This window comes from Channa argus, chromosome 9, assembly GCF_033026475.1.
Source record: "Channa argus isolate prfri chromosome 9, Channa argus male v1.0, whole genome shotgun sequence".
In the NCBI taxonomy this organism is placed as follows: domain Eukaryota; kingdom Metazoa; phylum Chordata; class Actinopteri; order Anabantiformes; family Channidae; genus Channa; species Channa argus.
In genome coordinates, this window is record NC_090205.1 from 9,282,452 (window position 1) to 9,297,957 (window position 15,506).

Here is a 15,506-nt window from a genome sequence, read left to right on the forward strand (position 1 = left end):
TGTGTGTGTGTGTGTGTGTGTGTGTGTGTGTGTGTGTGTGTGTGTGTGTGTGTGTGTGATATGTGCACATGTGTGAATTAAAACTGAAAAGATGAGAGAAGCTTGAGCTTTGATGTGTCTCATTCAGAAGACCCACAACACTCAAATGAAAATGTGCACAAATGGAGAGTACTAGGAGTAAGATAGTGAGTGTGGGCGGATGTGTACATGTCTTTATGTGGTTGTGGGGATAAATTTTAACTAGATACTATCATTATGAGCACATTTTGACTGGCCCTCACAACTTCAAAGAGCAGTTTTAGGCCTAAGACTTGGTTTTAGGGTTATGGTTTAGATTAGGATTAAGGTAAGGGTTGGGGTTAAACATTCTGTTGTGATGGTGAAGGTTAGTGATGAGGCTAGAGAATACATTATGTCATTGAGTGGCCTCACAACTTTAGAAATGTGTGTGTGTGTTTATGTTAGGTGGAGAAAAACTCTCTCTTTTGATGTGAGACCACCTCTTACATCCTTGATTCCCTCATATCTTCTGATTCGTACTTCACCCAAAGCCCCTCATCCAACGGATTCACATGGTCTGTTGGGGGCCTGAGAATCTGCTCCAGTGTTAAAACAGGGGTTACCAAACCCGAGGACACACTCAGCACTGCACTGTGTGTGTGTTTATGAGAGGTGTTCCAACAAACACAAACCATTTTCTTTAAAAAGGAATCAAAAACAAAGCAATTCCCACGTCTAATTATTTAACATATTTTACATTTTGATGTTAAATGATCAAAATCTTGACATATGGATGAAAAACGAGCAAGTTCAAAAGGAAATCAGAGGAAATGAAAGTAGCATATTAAGCAGACACTATAAAGAAATCTCACTGTGATTCGATTCCACGCATCCATTAAGGTTAACACAAAAGATCAAGGTTTTTGATGAATTAACCTATTAGCTTTTGATGGTCCATATAAAGTCAGGATGTGCTTAAATGTTGACATTCCTTGTCTTTCTGCCAACTTTTACCCAACTATGCAAAGCCAAATTCTGCTATTGATTTATAAAAAACAACAATAAATTAATACTTCATATGCTCAACAAATCTTGTTAACAGGACCAACTATAAACTAAAGGTTTTAGCACTCAACTGCGGGATACACATAAAGTTAACCTACAATCTTGATAGAAAAGTTCCTCAAGTCCTCATTTTATAACAGGAGGATGGCAGACACTGTTCCAATTATTACCTGAAACCATTCTCAAGTTTGCAGGGCTCATTCCTTGCCCATCTATAAAACCTCAAAGATGGAACCAGTAAGCAAACTAATGTATTTGGCTTCTTCAGGCACAGTGTATCACTTTCATATATGTTATATATTCTTATGGAAGTCTTTTCTTTTATGCATTTAGTTTCTGTATTGTTTGTTTGAGATTTGTCCCTTGTACATTTTTGTATTATGTCATTAGTATATAGTTTAAATTATTAGCAAAGCCAAAAGCCAGAGCAATAAACTCTATACTATAAATAATTGCATTACCAACTTTTCGTACAAAATATGGATATGACCTAATAGTACTAATAATTCTTTCAGTAATATTTGTGAGGAGTGCTATAAAGTTCAAATGCTGCGTGACAGATACTAATGAGCAAGCTGACCAAACAGCTCATTGAGAAAAGGTTCCATTGATTTTAAGCTTAAGTTGCATACTATGGTCTACGCCTAGCTGCTTTTACATTTCACTAAAATGTATCAGAGACCCAATTTATCAATTTAACTCTTCTTACAATCCTCTCTTTCCCTTCCTATTTTTTCTGATGGCGTGCTCGATGCCATGTCGGTCTGCCCATCTGTTTGGAACTGAATTACTGAAGTATAATACAAAAGAACAGGAGGGAACAATAAAGAGAGAGAGGTTGTCTATGGTTAAAATAAAGATTTTTATTGTAAAGCTGAAGAGTTTCAAACCAAACCATTTCCAAACCAAAAATCTTAACTGAACTATAAACTATTCAAATAATGAAGTGCATTTATAATACAAATTTAAAATCTTGATTTTAAAAAGGTGTATAAGACTTTTTTAGGACCTGCTAAGTAACACAGCAGGAGACTAAGAAGGGATACAGTGGAAAAAATAAGGGGGCACATGGAGACAAAAAGAAGCAAAGGCTGCAAGTCTGAATGAAAAGCAAAGACAAAAATGGATTGAGTGAGTAGGTGTGCGCTCTGTACAGAAAATGGACGTATCCAGCTGTCCCCCACCTCCAGCTCTACCCAGAAACCCTTCAATCAAATCCACGATCAGGCCTGACCACTGTAGCATCCCCCAGGTTGCTTTCATTCGTTCTCATTCATTCATTCATTCATTCATTCATCCATTTTTCCTCTTCTCCAGCGCTTTAAGCCGACCAATTATCATCAGTTGGCCCCAGACGGCCTCTGTCCTTGTTCCTGTTTCAGCTGGCCTTTCAAACAGCCCTGCATTAATAAGCCAGTTGTTACAAATAAAAAGGGAGGTGAGCGGTGATTATTCAAAGCCCTCCTAATAGAGAGAGAGGAAGCCCATGTTTCACACCCAGGGAGAGTAAAAGCACCGCCTGCGATTTATGGGGCTGTCTGGTGGGCTGGTATGGGGACTAAGAGGAATAATAATAAAAGTGGAGAGAGGTTCTTATGGTTCTGATATGAATAAAGGTAAAGATTTTGTTCCACATTAAAACATGGATGAAACTCGCTGTCCACTTCATTACGTAAACCTGTACAGTCTAATGCAATCAAATGTTTTGCCTCCCTCGTTCATTTTTAATTGAGTGGTCAAAACATTAGAACCACCTCTTCATATAAGACAACACAGTATGACTCCACCACCCATTATGCCTTCAATAATAAACAGATAGTAGAATTATGACCTTTCTGACAGATTCAACGGTAAAACTAAGAAATTATAACCTTGTAAAATTATAATACCTGAGGTGACCAGTAAGTGTATGTTTTAGGGACTAAATCCAGTTCCTTTAAGAGAACTGCATACCTGTCTATATGTTTCAACATAGTGTCCCCAACAGCCCATTCCCAATCCCCAGCTGTGCTGGGGAGGGTTGCATCAGGAGTGGCATCCGGCTTAAAAACTGTGCCAAATCAACAAGCGGACTAATGATCCGCTGTGGGAACCCTGAATGTACGGGATAGGAAGGACCAATAAATAAATAAGAACAAGAGCAGAGGATGAGGGTGAAATGTTTCAAATTTGTATAAATCCTATTAATCCGGAAATGTGTGTCTACCTGGAGACACGTCTTGTGATTGTGAATGCCATGCAGAAATCTCAAACACTACTGACAGCAACTACTGTACCAGTCTTTGTAGATAAGTTTCTTAAGGGATTGTGAAAACACATTCAACCTAACGTTAGTGTGCGCGTGTGCGTGTGTCACTCACCTGCACACCTAAAGCTCTGAGCAGTGAGTCCCTTCTCCACAGCCAGGCAGGTGAGAATACTCAGGAAACTGGTTGTGACCGACTGCCGCTTGGCTCGCTGGGCTTCCCGGTGCCTCCTCTCCCTGGTTGGCTTTGACCTCAACAGCACTCCCTGGAGGCTTTCTCCCAATTCTCCCCCTTTCCCTTGTGGAGGCCTCTGTGCTCCCACAGTCTCCTGTAAGGCCTGCACCCATTCCTGGGCCTTGAGCTGAGTGCCTGCTCGAAGTCGGAGTACCTCTTTGGGGAAAGATATCTGGAAGCATTCCCCTCTAATTATCCATGCTTCTCCATTCTCTGGTTCCAGATTGTGCTGCACAGCCAGACAGGAGGCAAGAGAGTAATGAAGGACAGGCTGGGAAACTGACCCACGGCCTTCAGTACAGAATGCCTGGAGGGCAGATCTGGTCAATACGAAGGTAAAGGTGCGCCAGTTGTTCTGATCCAGGAGCTGGTGGAGCAAACCAGCTTTGAGGACTTCATGATAGCGCTGGGTGAACAGAGGCAGGGTGGTGGGTCTGCACAGGATGCCGGAATTGGCATGGAAAGAGCGTGATGCTTCTGCTGTAGTGGGGTTGTCGCTGCCACCATCAGGTCTGGTGTCAAGTCCTGAGGGAGAGGGCGATGAGGAGGGTGACATGGGTGCAGGAAACTTGGTAACCTGTTGGGTATCTACTCCAGGTTTATTCTGGTGGTTCTCCTGCCTTACTGGTCTGACTGCCTGAACCTTCTGCCACATCAGTCGTCTCCACTCCGTGGCTTCCCATTGGTTGGCCGCTCTCAGCTGGAGACACGTGCTGTTGAAGAACAAAGCCTGAAACGTGCGTTGATCAGCGGGTTGGGTAATCTGGCCGGGCTGGCTGCTGGGTGCTGGTGCGATGACGCTCTGGCAGTGCGACAGAGAGTAAGCGGTGGCCAGTTGACGGTTGGCGCTGCTGTCCAGAGTATACAGCCGGAGCTCGCAAGGTGTCAGCTCAACATGGCAGGGTGTCCAGCGGCCTCGGGGCCCTTCGCGCTGCTCCATCTCACCCTGCTTCACCACACTGCTACTGCTGTTTTTATCAGCTGAATATAAAAAGGAGGGAGAAATAAATCACAGCCATCAGGCATTAGTTTTCAGATTCAACAAATTACAGAATTATTCATAAGCCTTAAAGGAACACTCCACCAACTCTCATGTATCACATAACCATTAATCACCCAAGCAGCAGTTTTTCAATCTCTAATGTGTTAATAATCACATTTTTTTAAACAGTCATTAGAACAGTATAATGCACCTTCTACAGTAATTTTTTACTGTTTCCTTGGCACACAAAAATGTTTGGGATTCAGAATATTCTTATTCTGGTCTTTATTCACACAAATGGAACTGGTTTAACAAGCTAGATAAAAAAAAAATAATAATTTAAACAGCATAGGAAAGACATTTCAGTATAATGTGAGATGTGGTCACATGGTTTTCCTCATATTTCTGTCTGAGGAGAATTAATACTGACAGTTCTAGGCCTCATGTCCCACATGGTGCCTTAGGGGTAAGATTATTGTAAAGTTGATCAATCCATCTTAAGCCTTTGTCGCTGGTGTTTAGAAGCCCTTAACAGTACAAATATGCACTTGCTCTTAAAGACTGCTTGGGGAAGATGTAAAATTTAGGAGCTCATAGAAATTATCCTAGAAAACATACTTAACATCTATGATTGACCATTATTTGGAAACGGCCCTGATGTGTTATGTTAAATAGTGATTTGTTTCTTCTTATGAAAAAAAAAGGTGTTCAAGGTCATAAACATTATTTTACCGTAATTAATTTCTTCAGCATTAAACGATACGTTCATCATATAGCAGAAATCACTGATTACCCATTCATTTGTTAAATATGCTAGTTCATGCAAGTGCAGCATGCAATAGCATTAAAAAGAAATAGTGTAATTATAACTGTTGTTGTTTAACTATAAACACAGATCAATGTTCATAGAAGCGATTTGAAGAATTTCTATGAACATTTTAACGATTCTGTAACTTCATTGAATTCATGATAGTGTAAAAACTATAAATCTAAGCTGACTACAGCCGACATGAAGAGGTTTGTCTGAATGTTCTCACACTCTTACTGATCCCAGGAGCCATAATCTAGGCCAGTTTCCTACACAAGGTATCTTATCAGAGGCTTGTGACTCAGACCTGAGCGTTGATATTTTGGTAAGAGATAGTCGTCCGTGTGTTTTCCTCTAAACACACATAGACGTTGTCACCAAGGTAGGAAAAAACAATATTGTTAAAGAGGCTGCCGGGCAAAAACTTTTCCAATCTGAAGGCCGGAAACACACCCTACCTTTATTTTGGCCTTACAATTACAATCGTCTGCTCAGGTTTGTTCTACCATCATTTACTGTATGTCTTTCATCTCCGGGTCACGCTCTTCCTGTGATTATGGTGTGTTTTCCCCTTGATTAAGCAAGGTTCAGACTCAGGTAGACAACAAGTGTGACCTCTGCTAGGGCACAAAACTGGGCGAGTCTTTATAGGAGCACTGCTGCACTCACTGCCCCAGAAAAATAAACATGCTTCTAAACAAAATGTTAAACACAACATATATTATATTACAGGGATTGCTATAAGAGTATTTAATGAATGAAAAGTGCTGCAGATGCACAAAATATAGTGTTGTGCACACGGACACACTTCTTTTGACACAATAACACAGCCACTTCATGATATACTATAAAGATCTTCCACATCTAAACAATTACCATTACAGTCAAAGTAACCATAAATAACAGATAATGGTTAATAACAGGAACTTGAAAATCAGTAAAATGCATTATATAATGTAACCCATAAAATCTGCAGTCTGCAGTTTACTATACTTTTACTACTCCTTAGACCTTTGAATGCACTTTTTGGAGGGCAGACAAAGGTCAAAGTTGAGATTTAGCAAGGTCTCAGCTTGGCGAGTATCCAAATCATTGTGAAAAACAAACTTTACCACATGCCAGTGACCAGAGGATGAATATTTGGAAGCTTTAGACATACTTCAGTGATTTAATCAGCCTTCCACATTGCCCAACCAAACCAAATATTGAAGTACGGTTTCATTAGTTTCAAATCAAGTTTCAATCTCAAATCTCCTCTAAAAACAGGAAGAGAAAGAAGCACCTGCAAGACAGAGCAGCCCAGCAGGCACCACAACCCAACTGAGGCATGTAACTACTAAGATGTGTCAAAAAAGACTTTTGTGAGTTGATAGAAGTATACTCTACTTTAATATAATCTTTAATTGGTATATGTGGCTTATTCTTACTGACATTGATGGATTTGAGAGCATGAGCAGTGCACAAAAGACAACTGCTAACTTATATCACGACCTAAACACTAATCGTTGCACAGAATATGAAGAATATGAAAAGCTGTGAGAGTCAACCATCCCTGACAGACCAAATCTAGCCAAGGTACCAGAACAAAAACACACTTACAAAATCTTTCTTTAAAGCGTGCAAACGGTGCAAGACAAACAGACAGCAGGACAGCAAATGCTGTCACAAATATATTTCAAAAAACACAGTGCCAATTCAGGCAACTGGGAGAGATGGTTTTAAAAATATTTAAATACTTTAGACCCGAGACACATACTGCCTGATTGCCTGCCTGGTTTAACAGCTCTGCATAGATTGTAGGCTTCATGTCACCAGACTGTCACATAAACTGCAGAAGGTTTAACATTTTTTGTACAGATATACAGTAGATTTTAAAGATACCTATTTTGTCAACACCACTGGTATAATGCCAAAAGACATTTTTTTAGACAGTATTTATATATATATATATATATATATATATATATATATATATATATGTTTCAATATGTAATCAGGATCTGCTGCATACTACAATAATTATTGAAATACTGCCATTAAAAAACTACAGGCAACTCTCTAATTCTTTCCTTACTTAGCAGACAGTTCTACTTAATGCAACAGTTACTCATTCCCTCAACCTTTCTAGCCAATTGATGACATTGTAAACCCAACCAGAAGCCGTCTAACTGACACATACTGCATTTTGTTTTGTGTTAAACCACTCCAGGGGAAGAGAAAAAGCTAAATCCTTCACAGCTCCTGTTAACTAAAAGGTGGCGAGTCAACTGCCTCATCAATCTTATCAAAACAGCAGTAGACATGGTGCCATTCTAGATCTCAGACTTTGCATGTTAATAAATCTTTTGCTAAAGGAACAAATGAGTATGCAAATACGTTTAGCAAGAATCAAGTCCAGCCGATTGGCAGTCTTCACGCTTGGGAGACTCGAGATTAGAATTAGGCATTGTGGTGGGCAAAATGTTCTGTTCAATTAGCCTTCATCTTTAGCTGGTAGGTTTTGACATCACACTCAAGTCTTAGTCCAATAAAAACAAACAAACCTTCAACCAGAATTAACACTTTTCTCAAAGTGGCAAAAACCCACTTTGCTGTATTGCTGGCCTCAAGCCAATGAAGATGCAAACTTCAACTTAAAAAGAACTTACAACAAGCCCAACCACACTGTCTGATTAAAGTGTTGGTTTTTAATATTATTGCTGTTTTACAATCCAACAGTCTCCCACAGTTAGACAAAGAAACTCCACAAAGGCAGAAAAATGAACATGATGACGCACATTAGTACACAAACTTTTCCAAAGGTTACAGCAATCATCCAAGTTTTCTTGACGCACAGCGTTACCATGTAATTCTCTGAGGTTGTGGTGATCAAGTTTATTGTTAACAAGAACAAAAGTATAGCCACCCCCTCGAGACAATACTCTTGACTCGTCAAAATTGTTCAAAATTGTTAATTTACAAGACCATTTGGTGTTACTAACAGTAACATTGACTCTTTGTGGACAAATCACAAAGAAACACCAATAGTCAAGCTTGCTTTAATAAACTAAAAGTTATTGGTAGTATCAAAATTCATCATTCAAAAGAATTGTGATTAATGTCTCCGGGTTTACTAAGAAAAATCCTATTCTGTCCTATGTGTTTCATTTAATTCATGTCATCAAGAGAGGCAATTTCTCACACATGCTCACACATGGGAAAATTCTTTAACTAGCTTTTGCTGAGCAAATGCAATTAAAGCTCCCAGATGAACCTGTTGTCTTGAATAAGCCTTTTAATTTTAGGATTATTAATTATTAAGGCTTGTTAAAAATGTGCACTGTAGTAATTTAAATATTTCTAACATGCGAAAAGCAAGATGTGGTTCAATAGCCAATGTTTTAAGAGATAAAAGAGCTATACCTGAGCAGTTGGGTTCTATATATACACATATGTACATTGTGAATATAATTATGATCATCCTTTCCATTTACCATATAAACATCCCCCAGCTGTCTAATGGAAAAGAAAACAAGCCTGTTTTTTTCTACCCAATGTCGATTAAGAGACATAGGGAGGCTGAGCTAAATCGCTCTGCCTTCTGCTTATTATGATCCTTTTCCTACTTCTCGCTTTTCAGTGAGCATCGAGCCCAACTAAATAGCCTGATGCCTTTTCACACATATGCTAATACTAAATAATCCTGCCAGTGTCAGGAGCTGGGTAATTGGGTTGCCTCTTCTCTCGCCTCATTTGAGTCCATTTGCTGACAGGATTACAGGCTATTATCCCTCAGGATCCTTTAGGATCTCCTTAGGCCTTCAGATGGCCAAAACATACAAACAAATGGTGTGTGTGTGTGTGTGTGTGTGTGTGTGTGTGTGTGTGTGTGTGTGTGTGTGTGTGTGTGTGTGTGTGTGTGTGTGTGTGTGTGTGTGTGTGTGTGCGTGTGTGTGTGTTTGTGCGCGCTCTCTGCCTGAATACTCACTGTCATAGCACAGCTGTGTCATTTCAACTTATCATCATCTTCTATCATTATTGCTTTCTCTGAGGATGCTTCAACATAAGTACAGCATATGCCCTGATCCGCAGCACAAATAGTCCCAGACTTCAGTCCTCAGAAAGCCTCTCAAAGGCTGAGAAACCACTGCATTGAACACAAAGTCAATCAGAGCAGAGGAGGTGGAAGTGTACATGTATCTGATAGGAAGAGGTTGCTCTCCTGGCCAGAATTAAAAATATTTCTGGTTAGTCACCAAAGGAAAGGATATTTAAAGAGTCCAATAAACAATTAAGAGATCAGTTCAACCAAATTAAACCACATATTTTTTGCATTATAACTTAAGTATTTTCATTGATAGAGGTGATAATATTTACCAATTTTTATTATTAAAATAAACTTTTTCATCTGTAACAATGAATTAGTTATCTCCCTAAGCCACTGGCCAGTGTGTAGAGCATCAGGTTGGGATGCAGAAGTCTCTTTGAGCAAGAGACTGCGTTAGCTCCCTGGGCACCACATGTTGCTGCCAACTGCTCCCCCCCAGACGCAAGGGTCAAATACATAGGACAAGTTTAATTGTCACATGTAAATGTGCTCAATGATTACAGTAAATCTTTAATATCCTCTAATATTCTATTAACACTCAAAAATCCAAAGATATTCAGTTTACTATAAAGTTAAAAAAAAAAAACAGAAAATCCTCACAAATGAACAATTAATATTTAGTAATGTTTGACATTTTCACTTAAAAAAAGACTTGAATGACTGATTTTCTATTAATCAACTAACGTACTCTAAATCCCTAGACCAATGTAATATATCATATTAATGTCAACATAATTAACAATAAACAACCACACATAGGTGAGCATACCCTTGAAAGGCCAGTTTTCATGCTGAATGAAATTTTGACTCTTCCCTGGGGTATCAGGCCATGCTGTCACAAGCACCAGCAAGGCACCTTGACATTTGACATGACTTAACATACTTTACATTTTTATCCTCAAAGATTAAAAGCCCTAAATATTGAGCCAGGCTTATATCTACATTGCCTTGCACTGAATCTGCCTAGGATGCTCTTGCTCGTCCTAATGGATTGGTAGGCAGTTCTATTAAAGAGCCAAGCCCACACAATTGTCCAATCACAGTTACTGTCCAATTCCACATGTCCAACAAAATACCCTGTCTCACAAACTATCATTACACGATGCCAAATTAAGTGTGTGGGTGTCAAGAGTGCAGTTTAGTCTAGTCTAGTCTAGTTAGTCTACAGGGTTGTCGGTTTAATAGGTTATGCCACAAAAACAAGTTACTTCCATCTTCGTAACATTGCTCGCATTCGTCCGGCTCTGACCCTGCATAACATTTCTGTCCGTATCCACTCTCTGGTCAATTCCTGTCTTGACTACTGTAATGCTCTATTATCTGGTATTTCACACAAGCTTCTCCATAAACTTCAGCTCGTTCAGATTTCTGCTGCTCATATTATAACCCAGACTCCCACCATACAACATGTCACACCCACTCTTCAAATGCTTCACTGGCTTCCCATCAAATATCGTATTGACTTTAAAATCCTCTTCCTTACTTTTAAAGCCTTTCACAACCTTGCACCACCTTACCTTTCAGAGCTCCTACAGTCATATACCCCTTCCTGTAGTCTTTGTTCTTCCACTATGGGTCTTCTTTCCCCACCAAGTGCACGTTTGACATGGGCTCTAGAGCATTTAGTCGCACTGACCCCGGTCTTTGGAACTCTCTCCCTGACAGCATTCGCAGCACTGATTCTTTATCCCTATTCAAATCACGACCCATCTGTTTAAAAAGGCTTATTCTTTGTGATTTCCCACTGTAACTTTTACCTAATTAGCCTATTAGGCAATTTTATCCTTAGGTAGTTTGTTCCTCTGCTGTTTTCATACTTTGTTTTGATGGTTGCTTCCTTGCACAGTGACCTGAAAGGCACTTTTTAATAAATTGTTTTATTATTATTATTATTAAAACCCTCCTTATGTTGAAATCCATTATCACCAACCAGGAGCATGCTAACCAACCACAACGAGCCATCTACCCTGTTAAGCTAAACTGCAAATTCCTCAAGCCGCTATCAACCAAGCTAACAGCATATACTGTCACATACTACACAAAACAATAAAATGATAAGAATGGAAAAGTCGCCATAAAGGGTAGTACAAAAAAGTTAGTTCCATTATTCTTTCAAAATAATTAATCTATTGCACAAATTCAGGAGTCTGGGAAATATAAAACAAATGACAGAAATTAACGAAATGTCCCCATGTTTGAATTAAAATTCCTTGTTTTTTCTAAACTGTTCAAAGCCAAAAGATAATATTTAAAGTCTAGTTTTAGCTATTGGGTTTATCTTAGACCTGAATGATTTGGACTAAATTTATAACTTTCTATACAAAATCTCACACTCTGTATGTGAACTCACCCTCTTGCTGGTGGTTGAGGATCATGTTCTTCAGTGTGTTGCAATCCACCGTGAGCAGTCCGTTGTCTGTGTATCCAGATGGACGATAGTTGACGTCAGATCTGGACCGATTGTGTCCCTTCTTGAAGGCTGAATTGGATGAGGAGTTGGCGGTGTTGTTGGTGCACTCCTTGGTGTGGGCTGCCAGATCGTTGGTAGAGCGAGCCCGGCTTCTCTTGCCATGTCTCAGGCCCATCCCCAGCCCCAGTACGGTGAAATTGTCAGCCCAGGCCAAGCCTAAGGGCCCCACCTCTGGCTGCTCTCCAGCCAGTAAGCTCCAAACGCCGCTGGAGCTCAGTTTGCCTAATGCAGCACTGGATACCTCCTGCAGCTGCTTAGGCTGCCTGGGGGGTTGGAGGTTCCCTGTCTGAACTTGGCTTGGACCCTGACCTTGAATCCCATCCATGCAGTGAATAAAGTCCTCTGTGGCCTCAAGGGCCGGGCTGATATCACCCACCATGTCAAGTTGTTCAAGACCCTCCATGGCTGGATCTTTCCCCTAAGAGGCAAGTCTCAGAACAAAATGGAAAATGGGCCCCAAAAACCTGTTGGCTTCATACACATGTCCAAAGAGGCTACTTTTGTTTGTGTAAGTGGACAAACTAAGAAGATGATCCAGGCATCCTGCAGGCGTCGCAAACTGCTTACTGAAGCCAATCTTGATCACTGCCTCAAGATAGGGCCTTCATCCAGGAGTACAGTCTTCCTTTCAATTGTGTGTCACTATTTCTTGAGGGAAAGCTACTGTGACTTCATGCCAAAGCTAAACAAGTCTGGCAGAAGTCTCGGACTTTACCAATCAAGCCAATTTAGGTTGTAAATGTTCCATCAGAGACACATTATGGCGTAAAACAAAATGCTCTACTCAGTCTGAATTGTTCAGGGTCTGAAGGAAACTTCTGAATGGAGTGAAGCCAAAATCAACATCCAGCTTCATTATTTCTGCTCTTTTGGCCAGTCAAGTGGCTGTGAGGTCTTTAGATGGAGGCTGACTGTGGCTTGACCGCAACAAAGGGAAGAGAGAAAGGGGAAATAGTAAAGCGGAAGCATGTCAAACAAACCCAAGGAATGGAAACACAACCGACAACAAGAATAGTGAGAATAACTGGCACATAAAAAAACGTACGTTAAAATTCTGACTTTAGTACGAGAAAAGTCAGATTCTAAAGCCTTAAGTTTTACTTTAAGTATTAAACTACCTACCCACCCCAGTCTTCATCACACTGACACCAGATCTTCACAGATTCTTCCTTGACAAATACAAATGATCATCTTCCCTCACATGTCTTGATGAAAGAATACTTGGCTTCCTTCTCAGCTGCTTATCACAGAACTGAGAAGGCAAAGAGGAAGCAGGCCTGGGTGGGGTTCCAATCCATCTGCCTGAGAGCCTGTCTCTTCTAATTCTCTGCACTGTCTCACCCACTCTCTTTCTCTCTCTCTCTCTCTCTCTCTCTCTCACTTATGCTCTCTCTCATTGATTTTCTTCTCCTCCAAGCTTTCACTTTTCTCCCCATATGAATTATTTATAAACTATTACATCACTGCAATTACATGTTGTTGGGTGATGCATTTACTAATTTATGATAATTTGTTAAAAGGCACAAAAGAGGATATTATTTTAGATATTAACAGTGATTATTATACCGCCTATCAGTTTTATTTGGGAATTTACTGATGTATATGCATTATGCTTTTGCAAATAAACCCATAAAACTGGCTACTAAATAGGACCAAGACATTGTGTGCTTATAAAGGTGTGTGGATTATACATGGCCCAAAAAGTTGTATATTTTACATTTAATCTATTTAAGTTCACTGTCATTTTGCTGGATTGCAAAGCTGCAAAAACATAAGGTTAGCATGTTGCTGAGACCCCTGTAGTACTCATCAGCCCTGAGTAATTTGTTTTTTTATTATTAATCTAACACTCCGTCCTGTTAAATACTGATACATTTGCCATGACATCATTCAGCTGCAGATACAGTTCTGACCTTAATGAGAATTGTCAGCGTGGTTTGTTAATCATCAAGTGAAGTATATACAAGTCTAAGTGTCTGTCACTGATCTAGTAAATGAAAGAGCAAAGAGCATTTTCGTATTTCATTTATGATTTTTGAAAATACAAGTAAAATATGACCTGGATGCCGTGGTTATTATAAGCAACAGCAGAATAACGGTTACAAATTTTAACATCAAGTACTGATTGGATTGATTCTAGTTAGTAAATTCTTATCTGTTTTTGAATCATACTACTACTGTGTATTTTACATTGGTTACATCTAGTTTATTATGACAATTCAACTGAACTGCAATGCATTATTTTAAAATACCATATTTTACTTCATTGACCAAACCTGAGTTGTGGACAACAATTCAGCTATTAAAATGTTGCACAGATTTAGAATATGTACTGAGTGGAACATGTACTTTGCATAAAGGGAAACTGCGGTCACATTCTGTTAATAAGTATTTAATCAATTTGACTTTAATGCTAATTGGATCTCGTATCCAAGTTGAAGCTAGAGCTTTTCAACCTCATTTAAAAAGTCTAAGTCTAGTAAGTTTGAAATTGAAATGATAGAAGTTTATAACTTTGAGATTCAAACACAAAAAACAAAAAGAATGTAAAATATGATGATGGTGGTTCCACAAACACACTGTTTACTGAACTTAGAAAAATAGCCACAAATATTTACAATTTATCAAAGTAATTAAAACTGTTGCAAAGTTCTGCAGATAGAAATATATTAAATGACATGAATTCATTGTTCCAGGCAAACAGAAATAACTACTAACTATAACATAAGTACGTTATCTGTTTATCACATTTGACTAGATTTGTTTCAATGGATAACGTCATTGCAAAGCAAATATCTGCAGATAATGGGATCTGACACGAAGACTCGGCTCTAACCTCACAACTTGTCTTGCCCTTCCTAACCAGCTTTGCACAATGATAATATTAAACCTTTACAAGAATATAACCGATATGAAAACACGCAGGTTCAAGCTCTACTATATAGGTGCTTATTAGCCTCTGCTCCGTTTATCCGTAAACACACTGACAGAGGTGAAGCCACGGTCAGTCTCTCGGATAGCAACATTTACTTGAAACACAAGTTTATTGCGACAACCATACTTTATAAATTAAATATATTCATAAAATCTTTTTCCATACTGACGTACAGCTGAGTGAATAAGGCCGGTAATAAATCCCGGCTGCTGTGATGTGAACCGGGGTCAGGAAGCTAGCAGCTAACACTAGCTTCTTTCTATCCTTGGAACAATGTCATTTTAATACAAGATAAAATTGTTCACTCACTCAAATATTAACTAACGTATACCTCAGCATCTCTACTGATATTGTCCGTTGGTGAAACTGGAGAGGCAGACAAGCTCTGAAACACAAATCGAGACTCACCTTACTGTGTTTACCATTATTTGATTTGACAGTCCGTTACCGATACAGTTCGAATGCAACCGAGGCTACAAAATAAAGGTTCCGCGCCCCATTTGGTCATTGTGAATATTTATCTATTACATTTAATCGTAGTGAAAGAAGCGTTTGAATTTTTTACTCAATTCAAAGAGGCAATACTAAGGTTAACAACAACCTCTCATAAGTAAAAGTATCAGGTCACATTTGCATACTGTATATGTATATCAAGTTCTATTTCATTTAGCTATTTGAA

The 15,506-nt window shown here is 39.2% G+C and overlaps 1 protein-coding gene across 6 annotated transcripts in view; it reads right to left on the bottom strand.

Annotated features, from left to right (window-relative positions):
• plekhm3 (pleckstrin homology domain containing, family M, member 3) overlaps window positions 1–15,289 on the bottom strand; it is a 42,474-nt gene extending 27,185 nt beyond the window's left edge. For 2 of the 6 annotated variants that reach the window (XR_010915131.1, XM_067515020.1), the window contains exons 1-3: window positions 15,236–15,289; window positions 11,773–12,809; window positions 3,426–4,526 (exon numbers count right to left, since the gene is read on the bottom strand). Coding sequence is in view for 5 of the 6 variants with exons in the window: in XM_067515020.1 (XP_067371121.1) it covers window positions 3,426–4,526; window positions 11,773–12,295 (1,624 nt within the window). In the remaining variant the exon portion in view is untranslated. Of the gene's footprint in view, window positions 1–3,425; window positions 4,527–11,772; window positions 12,810–13,014; window positions 15,107–15,136 lie in introns of those variants that run through there. The other 4 variants (XM_067515025.1, XM_067515023.1, XM_067515024.1 and 1 more) reach the window with 4 other exon arrangements.
• Window positions 15,290–15,506: the final 217 nt, after the last annotated feature.